The sequence below is a fragment of the Dreissena polymorpha genome, chromosome 8, assembly GCF_020536995.1.
Source record: "Dreissena polymorpha isolate Duluth1 chromosome 8, UMN_Dpol_1.0, whole genome shotgun sequence".
Classification (NCBI taxonomy): domain Eukaryota; kingdom Metazoa; phylum Mollusca; class Bivalvia; order Myida; family Dreissenidae; genus Dreissena; species Dreissena polymorpha.
In genome coordinates this window covers 60,340,900-60,362,642 of record NC_068362.1, presented here as the reverse complement: position 1 = coordinate 60,362,642, position 21,743 = coordinate 60,340,900, and the positions used below count along the sequence as shown (strand labels likewise).

The 21,743-nt window shown below is 36.5% G+C and overlaps 1 protein-coding gene across 8 annotated transcripts in view; it reads left to right on the top strand.

The window, feature by feature from the left end:
* The window catches only part of LOC127840975 (cytosolic purine 5'-nucleotidase-like), a 106,932-nt gene that overhangs the window by 7,627 nt on the left and 77,562 nt on the right, over positions 1–21,743 (top strand). For all 8 annotated transcript variants that reach the window (XR_008030654.1, XR_008030651.1, XR_008030652.1 and 5 more), the window contains exons 2-3: positions 2,212–2,350; positions 17,087–17,160. Coding sequence is in view for 4 of the 8 variants with exons in the window: in XM_052369447.1 (XP_052225407.1) it covers positions 2,241–2,350; positions 17,087–17,160 (184 nt within the window). In the remaining 4 variants the exon portion in view is untranslated. The remainder of the gene's footprint in view (positions 1–2,211; positions 2,351–17,086; positions 17,161–21,743) is intronic.

Here is a 21,743-nt window from a genome sequence, read left to right as displayed (position 1 = left end):
TAACTCAAGAACGCTTACGCCTAGGATCATGAAACTTTATAGGTACATTGAGGTGACCCAAAATAGTAAAATTGTTTTACTCAAGAACGCTTATGCCTAGGATGATGAAACTTCATAGGTACATGTACATTGATCATGACTCGCAGATGACCCCTATTGATTTACAGGTCACTAGGTCAAAGGTCAAGGTCACGGTGTTTCAACTTAGAAAAATGGTTTCCAGATGATAACTCAAGAAGGCCTATGCCTAGGATCATGAAACTTCATAGGTACATTGATCATGACTTGCAGATGACCGTATTGACTTTCAGGTCACTAGGTCAAGGTCACGGTTACTTGACACAGTAAAATGGTTTTTGGATGATAACTCAAGAAAGCTTACGCCTAGGATCATGAAACAATATAATGGTCAAGTTGATAGAATTTTCTTATTAAATCAATCAAAAATGGAATTTATCATGTAGATGTTTTGAACATCTTATAACTTTGTTGTCCATCTGACATGTGTGCATTATAATCATTGCATCTTTTTTTAAGATGTTTGTGGTTTAAAGTTTTTTTTTGTTTTGGTAATTAAACACAAAGCACTAAATTGACAATTTCCAGACAGACTAACAGTGGGCTGACCTTGAAACGATGCAAGATGGAATGGAATTCATTTGTTTGTTTTGTAATTTAAAATCTTAACATGTCAACTATGAAAACACTATACAATTATTATTTTGTTATCAGACTAGGACACTACAGTTCATATGTGCACTAAAATCTACAAGTACACAAGAACAAACACACACAACTCAATTTGATATTAACCCATTGATGCCTAACATTGATTATAAGAGAGAGGAAGGAATGAGTCATGCTGAAGGATACACACATTGATTGTTTATGAAGGTAATGTATGGGATCAGGAATAACATTTTGCTGTAATTTGTTGGTGTGTGAGCTCTGGTCAACAGGCTGTGCTTAAAGAAGACATTAACAATGGATATTTGCTACTGCTGATAAAGGGTTCTAAAAAATACAGCTACATGTCATGTACCAAATTTAGGTTTGAAATGTAAATTGCTAACTGTTGGCTACATTGATCATGACTCACCAATGATCCCTATTGATCTTCTCGTCACTAGGTCAAAGGTGACAGTCACAGTGATTCAAAATACAAAAAATGGTTTTCAAATGATAACTCAAAAACACTTTCACCTAGGATAAAGACTTCAAAGGTACATTGATCATGATTATAAAAATACCCCTTTTGAATTTCAAATCACTATATCAAAGATCAACATCACAGTGACTCAAAACAATAAAATTGTTTTTTGATATTTACTTACAATGCTTACGACTAGATTCATGATCTTCATAGTTACATTGATCATGACTGGCAGATGACCAACATAATGTTCAAGTCACTAGGTCAAATGTCTTAATAACAATGACTCAACACTGTAAAATGGTGTCCAGATAACAACACAAGAAACCAAGGTAAAAAGTCAATGTCACAATGACAAATATATTCATATTCACACAATGTCTGCCATTACAACTGACAGTTAATATGCAGGCATGCATGTTTTACAAACAGCCCAATACATTTTGTAAAAATTCAATGAACACACTCTTCTCAGGTGAGCGAACTAGGGCCATCTTGGCCCTCTTGTTAAGCTAAACAACGACAGCACCAATTTCTCAATTTTAGTCAAAACATCCCAAATTTTCCCACTTCATAGGCAGTCCTGTCCACATATCCAAAACAGTGGGGAAAAACACTGCATTATAATGTTTAATCATCTGATTATTTTCATATCTTCATTATACCATGAAAATTGTATCACTGTTTAATAATTCATAGCACATTTGTTAAGCAATCCATGTGCCATATCATTTATTATTTAGTCTATATTAATATAGGGTTTCTTTAATACAAATATTATAAAGAAAATGATTTATGAAATATATAAGTAAAAGAACATGCATTTTGGTAAATAAACATTATTGTTCAGTGGTAGATAATTAAATGTTGTTTATATATCTGATTTTACAAAAGTACCTATTGTATTGGAAATCAAATAACACATTCATCATCTGCTGTCATAATTCCCTTAGGCAATCAGGAAGGTCCAATGTGGCAATTTATTGTTCGAAAAATTGCATCATAACTATATTTGGTTTGTATGTGACAGGTTTAATATCATTGTCATTTCTTTCCAGTGTTTTGAGACTTTTACAAATTTGTCAAGATGGCCACTTCTGGAACTGAGAATGAATGGAGTGACATAAAAAGAGAACATAGATATTCTAGAGGAATATCACATTCAGCAAAGGTGTTCAAGAGAGAACCAGATAAGAGGTAACTATCCATTATTCCTATAAGTTTGCAAATAGCATACATTTTAAATGCGTACATGTGTAACATGTTTATGCACAAAATAGTTGTGTTTGAAAGAGGCAGCAAAAAAAATGTCAACATATTATGTTCCATATACGCTTTTAAAGCAAATTGAAATTCGATTATTTATTATTTAAATCTATTACAATTACAACGACAATATTGGATCATAATAAGTGTATGACATCTGTTTTCAATCAATGGCAATCAATTATATGTTGACCACTGTTATACAAATACATCTGTTATATTAACACTGTATATATGACTATATGAAGATGTGTGCAATGACATTCATAATAATGTCCATGTTATTTAATTATGATCAAAATAATTAATGATATTGGTGCACCTTCCACCAAATATTTTATCAGCCGTCTGGGAAAACTTACCCTTTGCATGCTGGGAAATTTGTTGTCTGCTAAAATGTCTTCTGCTGAATTTCTAAAATAAGCATTTTCTTCGATTTTTTTCAAAGAATACTATTAGAATAGCAAACAGTTTGGATCCTGATGAGACGCCACGTTCTGTGGCGTCTCATCTGGATCCAAACTGTTTGCAAAGGCCTTCAAAATTCGGTTCCAGCACTGAAAGAGCTAGACACAATGTTTGTGCATTGACGGTTGAGTATCGTCCCAAATTAGGATGATTTTTTGCCCACGTTTCAAGTCTGGCTTTCCTCCGGCAAAAAAAAGTTGTATGACTTATAAGTCATCTCAGGTGAGGTGATTGAGGCCCCATTCTTCTAAAAAACCGTGTTTGCAAGACTGGTTATTTATTGACCGAGAACAATTTTCACTGTCACTTGTGAGTTCTGATGTGACTGGTTTTGGAATATCATATGTATCAAATACATTTTAGATTAGGCAACTACATGTAATATCAGTTTAAACTTTCCTGATATTACTTGTTGTGGATGTTTTACCATCCACAATAGAAAAACTGCATTGAAATTGGTTTAATAATATCAATTTGGTAACTTCTGTTAAGGTTCTTTACACATAATACCTGGTGATGCCTTCACAGTATTAAAATGTTTTTCAAAGTGTTCCACAAAATGTCCGTTGCATTTTCATCAACAGATTTTGAACATAAACATTATAAAATGCATTGCTTACAAATCAAATATTTTTTTGGGGCTTTCAACTGACCTGCAACTCCAGGTTTGGATGCTCAGAAGTTCCTTATTTGCTCATTTTGATGCACCTCAATTGACATTCATGTGTCATTTTGACGAATTTATTTCAAAGAGTCAAACAAACTTAATCTTCTTTTAATACTTGCTTTCTGTGTTAATTTTAGTAGCATTTTAATTTGAATAGATAATTATCATGTTCAAGTCCGTAAAAAAAATGTTTTTAGTTTTTGAAAATAATGTTTTATTGAAGAGCCATGGTTTTGAGGGATTTTCATCATCATTAACTTGCTTAAAACTGATGCATTTTAAAATCAACCTATTCATTTTTAAACTTATTTAAAAGAAATATACATGTTAATAAGACCAATAATTTTTTTCCTGCTCCATTTTACACAAGTGGTTTTAGTAAACCTTTTTATGCCCCCCTTCGAAGAAGAGGGAGTATTTTTTTGCACATGTCGGTAGGTCGGTCCGTCCGTCCACCAGATGGTTTCCGGATGATAACTCAATAACGCTTAGGCCTAGGATCATGAAACTTCATAGGTACATTGATCATGACTCGCAGATGACCCCTATTGATTTTCAGGTCACTAGGTCAAAGGTCAAGGTCACGGTGACCTGAAACAGAAAAATGGTTTCCAGATGATAACTCAAGAACGCTAATGCCTTGGATCATGGAACTCCATAGGTACATTGATCATGACTCGCAGATGACCCCTATTGATTTTCAGGTCACTAGGTCAAAGGTCAAGGTCACAGTGACTCAAAACAGAAAAATGGTTTCCGGATGATAACTCAAGAACGCTTACGCCTAGGATCATGAAACTTCATAGGTACATTGATCATGACTGGCAAATGACCCCTATTGATGTTCAGGTCACTAGGTCAAAGGTCAAGGTCACAGTGACTCGAAATAGTAAAATGGTTTCCGGATGTTAACTCAAGAATGCTTACACTAGGATCATGAAACTTCATAGGTACATTGATCATGACTGGCAGATGACCCCTATTAATTTTCAGGTCACTAGGTCAAAGGTCAAGGTCACAGTGACAAAAAACATATTCACACAATGGCTGCCACTACAACTGACAGTCCATATGGGAGGCATGCATGTTTTACAAACAGCCCTTGTTCGTCTAGGAGATCCTAATTTGTGATTGAATTTCGCGCACATATTGAAAGAGCATAATTCTGTATGCATTTGTGAAAGAACTTGCCACATTGTCACATTTCTGACTAAATCATGTAAGTAAATACGTCCAATATGCATTAACAATCAAAACCACTCATAAAGATTATCAAAGAATAAAGCCCGAACAATTTTGTCACCATGCAGTCGAAAATGCTTATGTGAATATTCCTCAAGCAATTGACATACTGATTTCTGATCAGTGATCTGTTCCTTTTATACAAAGAGATCCTTGTGAACAGGCAATTGCTGTACAATATTGATTGGTGTGAAGCCACTGGAGATGTTTTGCATTCCCATGATCACAAGAAAACTGATGGCCGTTTTCTATTGAATCTCTGTCAATTATTTTTGCTTCAGGTATGTGTGAACATTCTTAGAAAAAAAAGTTCTTGTTGCAAGATTGCAGAATTGCAGTATTTTTGCGACTGCATTCTTTTCTTAGCACCAACCTAGTAAACATCATACATAAATGCCTTCTATCCAGATATAGCAAGGAATTGCATATGGGGTGTGGGGGTCAAATTTAAGGTCACTGTTCAAAGATAGTAAAGAATTGCCTTTACTCCCTTACTTGAAAACGAATAGAGCAATTGTAATGAAACTTTATAAATAGATTCTTTATATTAAGGGATTGCATAAGGGATGGTTAAGGTCAAGTTCAAGGTCACGGTAGCTTAATATGAAAAAATGATTTGGGCTTCATATCTCATTGAATCGAGCTTTTTGGCATGTACATATTACAACAACTTCATTTTTGTTGGGTTATGGTGCATATTCAGTCAAGGTCAACAGTCAAGGTCACTATAACCCCATTATAAGATTCGTGCTCATAATGTGCAATGTATGTTGCATGTTGTTATATCATTCGCCAATATAAATATATAAACCTTACCGTATCAATGTCTGCATACACAATGCTTTTTGTGATTATAATATTTTCCAATAATCTCATTTATATATGATCATGATTTCAAAAAAAAAAGATTCTCATCAAACTAGACAATAAATTTGTTTTAAGATTTTATGAAACACAAACGTTTGCCATTTGCCATAAGTGTAATATGTTTGTTCAAATTTAGCATGCGCTAATCAGGTGATGCTTTGTACAGGCATCAGATTAAATTACATGTATAACAACCAATTGAAAAGAGAATTTAAATTTAAATTGCTTGCAACATTGACACTTTTTCTGAAAATTGAGCTAAAGACTCAAGTGAACATCAATTTTTGACTGCAATAAACCTGCATTTGCATGTATCTAAAGGGTCTAAATTACCAGGTACTTTTTTTATTTAAAATGAAACATGCTAAGATTAACTTGTCAAATCTGGCCATGATGCCCAGGGCAAACATTTATAAATCCATGCTATTATGAACACCTTTTTGAATCAAACAATTATGATCACATTTTTACTGTCAAATGCCCTTGTGTGAAAAGCTTCTTATCAATGTTCTGACGCCCTTATTGGTATTGAAAAACAGATTAACACTAATAAGTTGTCAATTGTTAACCTCTGATAATAATCAGTTAAACCGATGATTAACCCTTTCCCCCATTAGAAGCAATGTGAAAATGTTTTTTGCAACTAGCATAAAACCAGAACAGTTGCGAGTTACTCACAGTCTGTTTAGGTTTTATGCTATTTGCTTCTCTTAAGTATCTACGGGTTGGAAATGAAGCTTTAAAACTTGAATTTAGTAAGGAAGGTCTTTAATGAAATTAAACTTTCTGACGGACTTCTAATGGGTCAAAATATGTACACAAGTGGTAAATCAAGCAGAATTTGTACAAATATTCAAACAGTTTGCAACCAATGCGAAAGACAAAAAAATCTGACCGGACATCATGAGGTCCGATAACTGTTAAAATTTACCGGACCTCACAGCATTTTACCGGACCTTATTTTGCTTTAAACAAAAAAACAACAACATTGTATAGTGTTTAATCGTTATGGTGTTCACAATGTTTAACAATTCTAAATACAATAAAATAACGAAATTTACACCCGTTCAGTCAGCTCTTCCGGCCGTAAATTACGCCCAAAATCTGAATTATTATGTCCTTTTAACAAATGGCGGAAGTCACTAGGACGTCTGATAATCCGCACTCATATTCTTGTCTAATATCGAATAATAGTCACATTACACAGCCATGTATGCTGACACAGATCGCTTCCCTAATAAGTGTGTAAAACGCAGGAAAAGACCAACTTATTGAAAAGTGTGTTAAAGTGAGTCTTTTACCCTTGTTGCTTGTTGTTGCTCTTAAGTTATTTATGAAAAGACCAACTTAAACTCGCTTAAACCCACTTCTGTTAAAAAAAGACCAACTTCTGTTGTAAAAGACTCGCTTAAGAAACAAAAAGACACACTTAAACCAACTCATAAATAAAAAGACTCACTTTTGACACACACAAAACCAACTCCTTACAGAAAAAAACTCGCTTTAACACACATCTACTTTAAAAAACCAACTTTAAACTCAGTTAAGCACAGTTTAGCTCACATAAAACTCACTTTTATTAGCAAAAACCAACTTCCACTAAAAAAAAATCAGAAAACGCACAGTTTTATGTTGGTTAAGTGTGTTTTGGTATGAAAGTGGGTTAATTTTTTGCAAGGGAATTGCACCACAAAAACTTCTCGGGTAACTTTCCAGTTGCCATACTGTGCTGTTCAGCGTCAAATCGGTAACGAGAATGCGTATCATAAGGGCAGGGTTAACTGTCGATCATTATTTTTGATTGACGTCAGTCTTGAAGTTAGCTTTTATCGCAGATTAATTTACAAGGAATCGCTGTTTTAAAATTTACGCAATATCCACAGACTCTAGATGACAATATACGATCCGTGGCAATATCCAATGGTAATAAATTAGTACATGAAAGACGGTGTTGGGTATCATCGCACCTTTTTACCACAAACAATTATTTAAACAATTATTTTTCCTTAAGAAATTAAATGCAAATGGTTAGCAATAAATAACTTATGGCGAGCAAGTTGTGAAAACAATATCTGTTACAAATTGCATGCGGTAACAATTTAATTGAAGTAGAAGTATATTTCATCATGTCCATTTTTAGAACTGAATAAAACATTTTTTCTACCACCATGTGATAATATTATTTAAGTCTCTTTGTACGCATCTGCACCATTCACTTCACATGATGCCATGTAAAACCCGTGTTTTAATAATTTTTAATAATTTTTTGCTGACATAGTTGAGTTCCACACATGGAAAGCGTACATGTCAAAACAGACCATGTGCCGTAACTATATATATATAGACGTGCAGCTCAGAACATGTCGTATTTTTAAATGAAAAAATACATCGGCATTAATGCACACAATGAGATAGTATTGACACATTGAAACTATAGACACAATACGTAAATTTACAAATAATAAATTAAAGTCGCTTATTGATTGGTTGTTATAACAAAATATTACCAGTGAATATGAATATGCTCGCACTTTGCGTCACTTGATTTAGGCATGTTAAATGGGAATGATCCCATCCGAAAATTCACTTTTCATAAGGGCTTGCGTAAAATGGCGGACGTTTGTGTTTATAAAATTCTTAAAAACATTAGCATCAATACTGGTCATATTTAGGTTTTGAACATTGAAATCGGTATTTGTTCATATTCTAGTTTCGTTTTCATTTTTTTACCAAAACACAATTTATTTTTGGTCGGACACAAGGTCCGACAATGTCAGGAATAATACAGGACCTCAGCAAATTTTATCTGAAATGTCCAAGGTCCGATGTCTTTTGCATGGGTTGCAGTTTGGCTGAGAAAAAAAAACATCAGAAGTTCTGACAAAAGTAGAGCCCGCCGTCCTCCAACAGCTCTTGTTTATTTTGAAGATAAATGTTATTGGTAATTGTATTTATATGTGTCTTGTTCTGAGAAAACTGGGCTTAATTCATGTGTATAAAGTGCCGTCCCAGATTAGCCTGTGCAGTCCGCACATGCTAATCAGGGACGACACTTTCCGCTTTAATGGTATTTTTAGTTTTAAGGAAGTCCCTCCTTACCGAAAATCAAGTTTAGGCGGAAAGTGTCGTCCCCGATTAGCCTGTGCGGACTGCACAGGCTAATCTGGGACGACACTTTACGCACATGAATTAAGCCCAGTTTTCTCAGAACAAGACACATATTGTCTGGGATAGGTGCCTAAAATAAGCAGCATTTGTGAAGCTTGATTCATGATGATACTCTGTGAGTGTCTTTCCTATAAATTGGCAGGCTGTTAGGATCATGACATTTATCATCATTCATAAGTGTTTACTGTTTACATGTACTTGCATTGTGCAGTTTTTGTTTAGGGATTGGGCTAATAAATTCCAGCTTGTTTACTTGATACAGCATGTGCCTATAAGATTTAAGACGTTTTTCTTTTGGTTTTAAATTATGTGGACAGTCATGTACAGACAGGGATTGGTATTTAAGAAGAATTTAGTAATGAATTTATTAAACCACTGAAAGCCACATAAAAACTCAAAATCAATGAATATTTAGTAAAATATTTAGTAAACTAAAGTGAACCCATAACAAATCAGTGTTCCTTTTAGCCATAGACAAAACTTCAACACTAGATGTGGTCTGGTAACATACATTTACGAGATACAAAACTCCTTTTTAGCTCGACTATTTTTAGCCGGATTTTTTTCGAAAAAATCTCGGCTTATAGATTGATGTTGTCGGGCGGGCGGGGGGGGCGGGCGGGCGGGGTGGCGGCGTGCTCGAAAATGTTAAAGTTCTTATTTCATGGTATAACTTTGGTATGCTTGGACCTAGAGTCTTCAAACTTGACATGAAGGTTGGCCAGGATTAACAGATGACCACTGGTCATTTCAAGGTCATTCATTTGAAGGTCAAGGTCACTGTGACCTTCAATATAAAAAATGTTAAAGTTGTTATAACTTTGGTATGCTTGGACCTAGAGTCTTGAAACTTGACATGAAGGTTGGCCATAACTAGTTAGTAACCACTGGTCATTTCAAGGTCATTCATTTGAAGGTCAAGGTCACTGTGACCTTGAATGTAAAAATGTTAAAGTTCTTATTTCATGGTATAACTTTGGTATGCTTGGACCTAGAGTCTTCAAACTTGACATGAAGGTTGGCCAGGATTAACAGATGACCACTGGTCATTTCAAGGTAATTCATTTGAAGGTGAAGGTCACTGTGACCTTCAATAAAAAAATGTTAAAGTTGTTATAACTTTGGTATGCTTGGACCTAGAGTCTTGAAACTTGACATGAAGGTTGGCCAGAACTAGTAAGTAACCACTGGACATTTCAAGGTCATTCATTTGAAGGTCAAGGTCACTGTGACCTTGAATGTAAAAATGTTAAAGTTGTTATAACTTTGGTATGCTTGGACCTAGAGTCTTGAAACTTGACATGAAGGTTGGCCAGAACTAGTAAGTAACCACTGGACATTTCAAGGTCATTCATTTGAAGGTCAAGGTCACTGTGACCTTGAATGTAAAAATGTTAAAGTTCTTATTTCATGTTATAACTTTGGTATGCTTGTACCTAGAGTCTTCAAACTTGAAATAAAGATTGGCCAGTACTAGAAGATGACCACTGGTCATTTCAATGTCATTCATTTGAAGGTCAAGGTCACTGTGACCTTAAATGTTAAAATGTTAAAATTGTTATAACTTTGGTATGCTTGGACATAGAGTCTTCAAACTTGACATGAAGGTTTGCAAGCACACTTAGATGACCACTGGTCATTTCAAGGTCATTCATTCTAAGGTCAAGGTCACTGTGACCTTGAATGTAAAAATGTTAAAGTTCTTATAACTTTGGTAGGTAAAAATGTTAAATGTCAATTCAAGTTCATATTTGTGACCTTAAATGTTATTGTTGTTAATGTATATGCATGCATTCAAAACATAACACAAGGTTTGCTCATGCCTTGAAAAGTACTTACATTTCATTTTGACCTTTGAACAATATTTCAGTAATTTAAGTATTGCATTGACAAAAACACGAAAGGTACTTTCCTGTCATTTAAATCAAAAATCCGGCTTCAATGCGGTCATCTCCGACCGCGGAACTCTTGTATGAAATATATGAAGTGGAGCTATCCTACTCACCCCGGCGTCTGCGTCTGCGTTAGCATGCAAATTTTAAAGTGTTCGTACTACCCCAATTATTTTCTTTGTCCCTTGACATATTTCTTTCATATTTTGCATATTTGTTTACCAACATGACCCCAACCTATAAACAAGAGCAGACAACTCTATCAAGCATTTTGTCATAATTATGGCCCCTTTTCCACTTAGAATATGCAGCAAATGTTAAAGTGTTTGTACTACCCCAATTATTTTCTTTGTCCCTTGACATATTTCTTTCATATTTTGCATATTTGTTTACCAACATGACCCCAACCTATAAACAAGAGCAGACAACTCTATCAAGCATTTTGTCATAATTATGGCCCCTTTTCCACTTAGAATATGCAGCAAATGTTAAAGTTTTCGTACTACCCCATTTATTTTCATTGTCTCTTGACATATTTCTTTTATATTTTGCATACTTGTTCACCAACATCACCCCAACCTATAAAGAGCAGACAACTCTATCAAGCATTTTGTCATAATTATTGCCCCTTTTATACTTAGAATATGCATATTATTGATAAATCTATGTTAAAGTTTGCGTACTATCCCAAGTATTTCCTATATCCTTTGACATATTGCTTTAATATGTTGCATACTTGTTTACCAACATGACCCCAACCTATAAACAAGAGCAGACCACTGTATCAAGCATTTTGACATAATTATGGCCCCTTTTACACTTAGATAATTGAACATTTTGCTTAAATTGCCATGACTTCTTTATTTATGATCACATTTTATTATTACTTTGACAAAACAACACTTACCTGAATACCACAATGGATTCCACCCAAACAATACCCCATGCCCCTACCCAGAATCCCTTCCTCCCCCATTTTTTTTTAAACATCATCTAATAAATTACCACACCCCACATTATACCCCCCTCTCACCCCCCACCCTCCCTATCCCTCCACCCCCCCCCCATTTTTTTTAAAACATCATCTAATAAATTACCACACCCCACATTATACCCCCCTCTCACCCACCCCTACCCCCCCACCCCCACCCCCCCCCATTTTTTTTTCCCTTTTTTTATTTTTCAAAGACCATCTAATAAATTATTGAATATGACCAATTTCCCCATGATGGCTTACATTATACTGTCAAGCTCTCGAATAGTCGAGCGCACTGTCCTCTGACAGCTCTTGTTATGCCCCCTTTTCGAAGATAAGGTGACATATAGTGATCAGACTGTCCGTCTGTCTTTCTGTCTGTCTGTCTTTCCGTCACACTTTGCGTTTAGGTTTCGAAAAATGCTCATGACTTCTATGTCCCTTGAGATATAACCTTCATATTTGGTATGCATGTGTATATGAACAAGGCCTTTCCATACGCACAACAATTTTTACCCCTGTGACCTTGACCTTGAACTTAGGGTCCGCGTTAAGGGTTTCGAAATATGTGTTTAGGTTTCGAAAATTGCTCATAACTTCTATGTCCCTTGAGATATAACCTTCATATTTGGTATGCATGTGTATATGGACAAGGCCTTTCCATACGCACACAAATTATTACCCCTGTGACCTTTACCTTGAACTTAGGGTCCACGTTTAGGTTTCGAAATCTGCGTTTAGGTTTCGAAAAATGCTCATAACTTCTTTGTCCCTTGAGATATAACCTTCATATTTGGTATGCATGTATATATGGACAAGGCCTTTCCATACGCTCACATTTTTTTACCCCTGTGACCTTGACGTCAAACTTAGGGTCCGCGTTTAGGTTTCGAAATCTGTGTTTAGGTTTCGAAAAATGCTCATAACTTCTATGTCCCTTGAGATATAACCTTCATATTTTGTATGCATGTGTATATGGACAAGGCCTTTCCATACCCACAAAAATTCTACCCCTGTGACCTTGACCTTGAACTTACGGTCCGCGTTTAGGTTTCGAAATCTGCGTTTAGGTTTTGAAAAATGCTCATCATTTCTATGTCCCTTGAGATATAACCTTCATATTTGGTATGCATGTGTATATGGACAAGGTTTCCATACACACAAAAAGTTTTAACCCTGTGACCTTGACCTTGAACTTAGGGTCTGCGTTTAGGTTTCAAATCTGCGTTTAGGTTTCGAAAAATGCTCATAACTTCTATGTCCCTTGAGATATAACCTTCATATTTGGTATGCATGTGTATATGGACAAGGCCGTTTTATACCCACACAAAAATTTACCCCTGTGACCTTGACCTTGAACTTAGGGTCCGCGTTTAGATTTCTAAATCTGCGTTTAGGTTTTGAAAATGCTCATAACTTCTATGTCCCTTGAGATATAACCTTCATATTTTGTATGCATGTGTATACGGACAAGGCCTTTCCATACGCACACAAATTTTGACCCCTGTGACCTTGACCTTGAACTTAGGGTCCGCATTTAGGTTTCAAAGTCTGTGTTTAGGTTTCGAAAAATGCTCATAACTTCTATCAAGCGTTTATAGGGGGCATAAGTCATCCTATGGTGACAGTTCTTGTTTTGGTTGACAATATATTCCATGTGAATTTCCCACAACAATATCCAAACATTTGCAAGCGAACGCAAAGCTAATCTTGCGTTTGCAATGAAATTCTATTTAAAAATAACCTTTGTGATTCAGAGTATGAGGAAGAAAAATAAATATTATTATTATTTTATATGCCTTTGTCTAAACGATATTATTATAAATCATACTAGCAAATATATCATTTCTTTTATGTAAAACTTAAGGAATTAGAGCTGTGTAAAAGTGTGTTTCCAATTCATACAAACAAATGACATTTTACAACATATTGAAATTAAGAAATGTACAAAGGCCTGTCAATGCAGGGATGGTAGTTTCATTCCCAGCCAGGCCACATTAAGTGCTTGGGAATAGGTCATGACATTACTTTTATGAACAGAAACAATCTGCATTAAAAAATATAATTGACCATTGTCATGCGAAAATGGGTCTTATACCTTATGAAGCCATTATAGCTTTAGATCAGCCCACATATTAGCTCAGTCTGGTCAAAAACAGCCAATTCTGCTATGAAGTTAGGCAAGTTTAAGTGGTCTTATATTAGACAGGGAAGCTTTTGATTAGACTGCGCAAATGCCTAGGCAGGTCTGGGGCTATGTTGGCCTCAAGTGGCATTAGACCCATTTTGGCACAACACAGCTAATTACCTTTTTACTGGACATAATGGACACTTTGACCTTGAAACATTGACAAAAAACAGCGGAAGCATGTTGAGCGATGCAATTCCTGGAGAACTAGGCTGAGATTTCTCATAATGGTCACATTTTTACTTGCATTAAATGTTTTAAGATTGGTTCTGTAATAATTGCTATTGCAATGTGCCTCCAGTTCACCTGCCTTTTGAACAAAACCAAAAGTGGCAACCTAGCTGTTGGTCACCATATAAAATAAACATGTATTCAATTAAGTTTTGATTGGAAATATTTTTACTATGAATACATAAATGAAGTAATTAAACATTATTTTTTTTTACCTCAATTAATCTGTACATTTAATCCAATATGTAGATGTATGTATGTATGTATTTCTTTTGACCTTGCAGTTAAGGCTAACCCATGAAAGTGCAAGGACTTATTTCCAATGGGGTCCTTTGTTTTTTGCTGAAGAGACAGCAAGCAGGTGTATCTTTTACGTGCTCAGTGTATAGCACCGATACACGCGAAATTATGTACCCTGGGTTTCATACCAGTACATCTCTAGTTGGGTGGGAAACACTTGAAGCATTTCTGAAATTTCCAGTGCCCCGGCCAGGAATTAAACCGGGGACCTCTGGAATGGTAGACCAGTGTGTTACCACTTGACTACCGCACCACCTATATCACCATATTATTTAGATTTAAGTACATACATCATGGCAAAATTGATATAGGACAAAATATAAATTACATGAGTTTTCAGATATATACAGTCTCAGGATTTGTAATGTTTTGGTCGTGGTCATTTTTTATGTCCTCACAGTTGAAAAACATCGAGTATTTCACTTTTTTTGCCTGTATTTTTGTACAAACATCCTAAAGCTCTTGTTTTGAACAAGTATCTAAAGAATATGTGGATTGCCCTCAAGCTGTCACAGTTGAATGTCCTTAATGTCTAGATGATTATGAAGATGGGACTTTTGGCTGCAACGCTTTTCTGCCCTTTCGAATTATGGCCCTTTGTGCGTTTTTCCACTTATATAGTCACCTGAGGCTTGTTTTGAACTCCTCTTTACCCCTCAGATATGTATTTTTACGCATTTGTATCAGAAATTTAAATTTAATTAAATACCTTTCACTAGATTCAAGTTTTAAAGGCTTCTTTTCCAACCCTTAGATAATGATGAGCAGCAAACAGCATAAAACCTTAACAGACTGCGAGTTACTTGCAGGCTGTTCTGGTTTTACATGTATGCTGTTTGCGCATAGCCATTTTCACTTACATTGTATCTTCTATGTGGGAAAGAGTTAATTACTGGGTGGATCTCAAACTTATACAGTTGAATAACCATAATGTGCAGATGATCAAAAGAAAGGACTTTTTGCTACAGAGTGATGGGCCTTTGTTTGTTTTTTCTCTATAGTATAACATAATTTTGTGTGTTCCATTGAAAATTCTAGGTTCATCTTGCTCAAACTTTTTAACACTTAACAGTTCAATAAAATTTATAAGTAGATGATCTTAAAGAAAGGAATATTGATACTTATTTTGGCAGAATTATCGCTCATAGTCTGTTTTTTCCACTATACATGTAGAATATTTATTCCCAACATATTGTGTTTTTTACTTCTCTTTAACTGATGTTTGAATCTTGCCCAAACTTTACATTAGAATGACCTTAATGTATAGATGATGGTAAAGAAAGGAATAGTAAATGGGTCCAGGTTTGGCATAATTTTGACCATTTGTCGTTTTGTCTCCTGTAGACTAACTCTTTCAGTGCTGGAACCGAATTTTGAAGGCCTTTGCAAACAGTTTGGATCCAGATGAGACGCCACAGAACGTGGCGTCTCATCAGGATCAAAACTGTTTGCTATTCTGATAGTATTCTTTGGGAAAAAAACAAAGAAAATGCTAATTTTAGGAATTCAGCAGACAACATAAAATTTAGCAGACGACAAATTTCCCAGCATGCAAAGGGCTAAATAGTGGATTTGTATGTGTCCAAACATGTGTTGTATGGGAATCCGTGTCTGTGTCTTTGACACAGTTCTAAGTTTGTTCTGCTGAATTATTTTATTTTGTCAAACATTCTGTTAAACTAGCTTACTGGGCGTATATCCATTTGATTACAACTGTTTGATCATGTTACTTATCAAGCAGACACTTAAAAAAGTTGTCAACATGTGACTGACTGCAGGGTTACAATTTAGGAGGAAATTGGCATTTCCTGATAATGACATCTTTATGCGGGTTTTATTTTAGGAAGATATTGATTACGGTTTGTTTGTTGCAGTACATGTGACAGCTCAGTGAAATACAGTTACCATGCTAAACAAAACATTTTGTGGTCATACATTTTCGGAAGCTGACTTTGCAGAATTTATAGGGATTTTTTTTGCGGTTAGCATTTAATGGTGGACTTCTAATTTGAGAAAATATGATGTTTTATGTTAACGTTACGTAAGCCTACAGCATCTTATGGTGGGTGACAATTTTAAGTAATGCTAGTTTATTGTAATATTGGAATTTGATTTCTTGCATGGTTACCGCTGCTGGGTTTTGATGTTACATCTTGGATCTAAAAAGTGACTCAAATTAAATGAAGTGTTTTTTTTTAAATTATGACAAAAAACGCATATACATTGTTATGTGGTGTCTTACTATAAGGAAAATAATTGTGTGAACCTTAAGATATGAATCAATTGGTAAGGTGGAAATAATTTAGCGACCATAATGTGCTCATACTAGATGTATAATGAAGCATTCATCCTACATTTGAAAGCCATAACTGCCTTGTCACACTGAACAGTAATAGAGGTCATATGAAAATACGAAATGACAGAATCAATTAGGAAAATCGCCATCAAGTTTCAAGGCATGTGAGAAAGAAAATCCAATGAGACGATTTATTGTGCACACGTACGAAAATGTGACTAGAATATATTCTCAGGAGTATTAGTGCTATTGTAAACTCAGAGTCTTGAAATCAGGAACTCCATATTATTGTAATATTCTACAAAAGATAATGTCGTACGGAAGGAGGTTTAGTTGTTCCGCTTCTAAAAATGAGATTTCTCCCACTTCCAGAGTGTTTGTTAACCGCAGCCTTATGTTGGAGAAGGTCAAGTTCTTCGGTTTCGACATGGACTACACACTGGCAGGTATGTAGATATGGCATGGACTACACACTCACAGGTATGTAGATAAAGCATGGACTGCACACTCACAGGTATGTAGATATAGCATGGACTGCACACTCACAGGTACATATATATAGCATGGACTACACACTCAGAGGTATGTAGAAATAGCTTGGACTACACAGAGGTATACAAAAATAGCATGGACTACACACTAAGAGGTATGTAGAAATAGCAAGGACAACACACTGGCAGGTATGTAGAAAAAGCAAGGACTACACACTGGCAGGTATGTAGAAATAGCAAGGACCACACACTGGCAGGTATGTAGAAATAGCAAGGACAACACACTGGCAGGTATGTAGAAATATCAAGGACTACACACTGGCAGGTATGTAGAAATAGCAAGGACCACACACTGGCAGGTATGTAGAAATAGCAAGGACCACACACTGGCAGGTATGTAGAAATAGCAAGGACAACACACTGGCAGGTATGTAGAAATAGAAAGGACTACACACTAAGAGGTATGTAGAAATAGCAAGGACAACACACTGGCAGGTATGTAGAAAAAGCAAGGACTACACACTGGCAGGTATGTAGAAATAGCAAGACCACACACTGGCAGGTATGTAGAAATAGTAAGGACAACACACTGGCAGGTATGTAGAAATAGCAAGGACCACACACTGGCAGGTATGTAGAAATAGCAAGGACTACACACTGGCAGGTATGTAGAAATAGCAAGGACTACACACTGGCATGTATGTAGAAATAGCAAGGACTACACACTGGCAGGTATGTAGAAGTAGCAAGGACTACACACTGGCAGGTATGTAGAAATAGCAAGGACTGCACACTGGCAGGTATGTAGAAATAGCAAGGACTACACACTGGCAGGTATGTTGAAGTAGCAAGGACTACACGCTGGCAGGTATGTAGAAGTAGCATGGACTACACACTGGCAGGTATGTAGAAATGGCATGGACTACACACTGGCAGGTAGGAAGAAGTAGCAAAGACTACACACTGGCAGGTAGGTAGAAGTAGCAAGGACTACACGCTGGCAGGTATGTAGAAGTAGTGTAAATCATAAACTTGCATGTATGTAGAAAATGCATGGACAACAAAAAATTTAAGCCAAGTAGAATTAGCATGGACTTAATGCTTGTAGGTACATAAACATAGCATGGACTACACAATTGCACATATCCATAGGAAATGACATGGCTTACGTATACTTGCAGGTAGGTAGAAAAAAAAAGACTTTATCCTTGCTGGTACATAAATAGTACGGCCAACAGACTCAAATAAAGCATAAATAGCATATACTTAATTTAGCCATGCAGTTATATTGAAATAGTGTGACCTATACTGTGTGCACACTTGCAGGATATTTGAGATAAAATAACAACTACTTTGATAACTAGGAATTAGAATTAGTTTCTGTTTAAATTAAAATAGGGCAGTCCTTTTAAGTTGATTTTAAACATTTTACTGGTTCAAAAGAATATATATTGACATACAATAAAACGGTTTATTGCATGAAAAAAATGCAATTTAATCAAATATAAATTCATAGTGTTATTTTTATAAATGTTAAGAGGTCCATAAAACACATGTTTCCATACATTTCTGATATATTGTATATTGTAACGTCTTAAAATCCACACTGCCAAGTTTTACAATTAGCTATCTACCTTAGATGAAAGTGTTGCTTGAAATGACAAACTTACGAAATCCCTTCGGCAAATTGAGACCCGGTCATATCTGATCAGCATTTCACAGTTTCCTGCCTGTAGAAAAAATGTGACAACTCTAAGTTGCTTCATTTAGATGATAGCACATTCTGAACAAAATGTTTGCTCTTTACGAACAAAATGAGCGTGCTCTAGGAAAAATGGTCTTGATGCATGTGCGTACAGTGTTGTTGATGGATAAGCCTATGGTCTTGATGCATGTGCGTACAGTGTTGTTGATGGATAAGCCTATGGTCTTGATGCATGTGCGTACAGTGTTGTTGATGGATAAGCCTATGGTCTTGATGCATGTGCGTACAGTGTTGTTGATGGATAAGCCTATGGTCTTGATGCATGTGCGTACAGTGTTGTTGATGGATAAGCCTATGGTCTTGATGCATGTGCGTACAGTGTTGTTGATGGATAAGCCTATGGTCTTGATGCATGTGCGTACATTGTTGTTGATGGATAAGCCTATGGTCTTGATGCATGTGCGTACAGTGTTGTTGATGGATAAGCCTATGGTCTTGATGCATGTGCGTACAGTGTTGTTGATGGATAAGCCTATGGTCTTGATGCATGTGCGTACAGTGTTGTTGATGGATAATCCTATGGTCTTGATGCATGTGCGTACAGTGTTGTTGATGGATAAGCCTATGGTCTTGATGCATGTGCGTACAGTGTTGTTGATGGATAAGCCTATGGTCTTGATGCATGTGCGTACAGTGTTGTTGATGGATAAGCCTATGGTCTTGATGCATGTGCGTACAGTGTTGTTGATGGATAAGCCTATGGTCTTGATGCATGTGCGTACATTGTTGTTGATGGATAAGCCTATGGTCTTGATGCATGTGCGTACAGTGTTGTTGATGGATAAGCCTATGGTCTTGATGCATGTGCGTACAGTGTTGTTGATGGATAAGCCTATGGTCTTGATGCATGTGCGTACAGTGTTGTTGATGGATAAGCCTATGGTCTTGATGCATGTGCGTACAGTGTTGTTGATGGATAAGCCTATGGTCTTGATGCATGTGCGTACAGTGTTGTTGATGGATAAGCCTATGGTCTTGATGCATGTGCGTACAGTGTTGTTGATGGATAAGCCTATGGTCTTGATGCATGTGCGTACAGTGTTGTTGATGGATAAGCCTATGGTCTTGATGCATGTGCGTACAGTGTTGTTGATGGATAAGCCTATGGTCTTGATGCATGTGCGTACAGTGTTGTTGATGGATAAGCCTATGGTCTTGATGCATGTGCGTACAGTGTTGTTGATGGATAAGCCTATGGTCTTGATGCATGTGCGTACATTGTTGTTGATGGATAAGCCTATGGTCTTGATGCATGTGCGTACAGTGTTGTTGATGGATAAGCCTATGGTCTTGATGCATGTGCGTACAGTGTTGTTGATGGATAAGCCTATGGTCTTGATGCATGTGCGTACAGTGTTGTTGATGGATAATCCTATGGTCTTGATGCATGTGCGTACAGTGTTGTTGATGGATAAGCCTATGGTCTTGATGCATGTGCGTACAGTGTTGTTGATGGATAAGCCTATGGTCTTGATGCATGTGCGTACAGTGTTGTTGATGGATAAGCCTATGGTCTTGATGCATGTGCGTACAGTGTTGTTGATGGATAAGCCTATGGTCTTGATGCATGTGCGTACATTGTTGTTGATGGATAAGCCTATGGTCTTGATGCATGTGCGTACAGTGTTGTTGATGGATAAGCCTATGGTCTTGATGCATGTGCGTACAGTGTTGTTGATGGATAAGCCTATGGTCTTGATGCATGTGCGTACAGTGTTGTTGATGGATAAGCCTATGGTCTTGATGCATGTGCGTACAGTGTTGTTGATGGATAAGCCTATGGTCTTGATGCATGTGCGTACAGTGTTGTTGATGGATAAGCCTATGGTCTTGATGCATGTGCGTACAGTGTTGTTGATGGATAAGCCTATGGTCTTGATGCATGTGCGTACAGTGTTGTTGATGGATAAGCCTATGGTCTTGATGCATGTGCGTACAGTGTTGTTGATGGATAAGCCTATGGTCTTGATGCATGTGCGTACAGTGTTGTTGATGGATAAGCCTATGGTCTTGATGCATGTGTGTACAGTGTTGTTGATGGATAAGCCTATGGTCTTGATGCATGTGCGTACAGTGTTGTTGATGGATAAGCCTATGGTCTTGATGCATGTGCGTACAGTGTTGTTGATGGATAAGCCTATGGTCTTGATGCATGTGCGTACAGTGTTGTTGATGGATAAGCCTATGGTCTTGATGCATGTGCGTACAGTGTTGTTGATGGATAAGCCTATGGTCTTGATGCATGTGCGTACAGTGTTGTTGATGGATAAGCCTATGGTCTTGATGCATGTGCGTACAGTGTTGTTGATGGATAAGCCTATGGTCTTGATGCATGTGCGTACAGTGTTGTTGATGGATAAATCTATGCAGTCTCCACAGGCTAATCTGGGACAAAACTTTCTGCCTTAACAGAATTTTTGTTAAGAAGAGACTTTCTTTAAACCAAAAATACCATTAAAGTGGAATGTTTAATCCAAAATAAGCCTGTTTGAACTGCACAGGCTAATCTTAGACGACATTTTACCCGCATGCATTTTCAGAGGGAAGCTCTAGTGTAACAGTGGGGAAATGAAGTGTGCGTCTTGGGAGCGGGATTTCATGAGTTTGGGTCTTTATTTTGGGAGAATAGGTAAGCATTATAATTGCCCAAAAGAGCACTAATAGCAATATTTCTTCCTAGACTGTTGCCGTTGGTTGTTGCTTTTGGCAAACCAGTTTAAAGCCATGAATGAAATGTTACTTCCTTTCAGTAAACTTTTGGAAGCTATATATA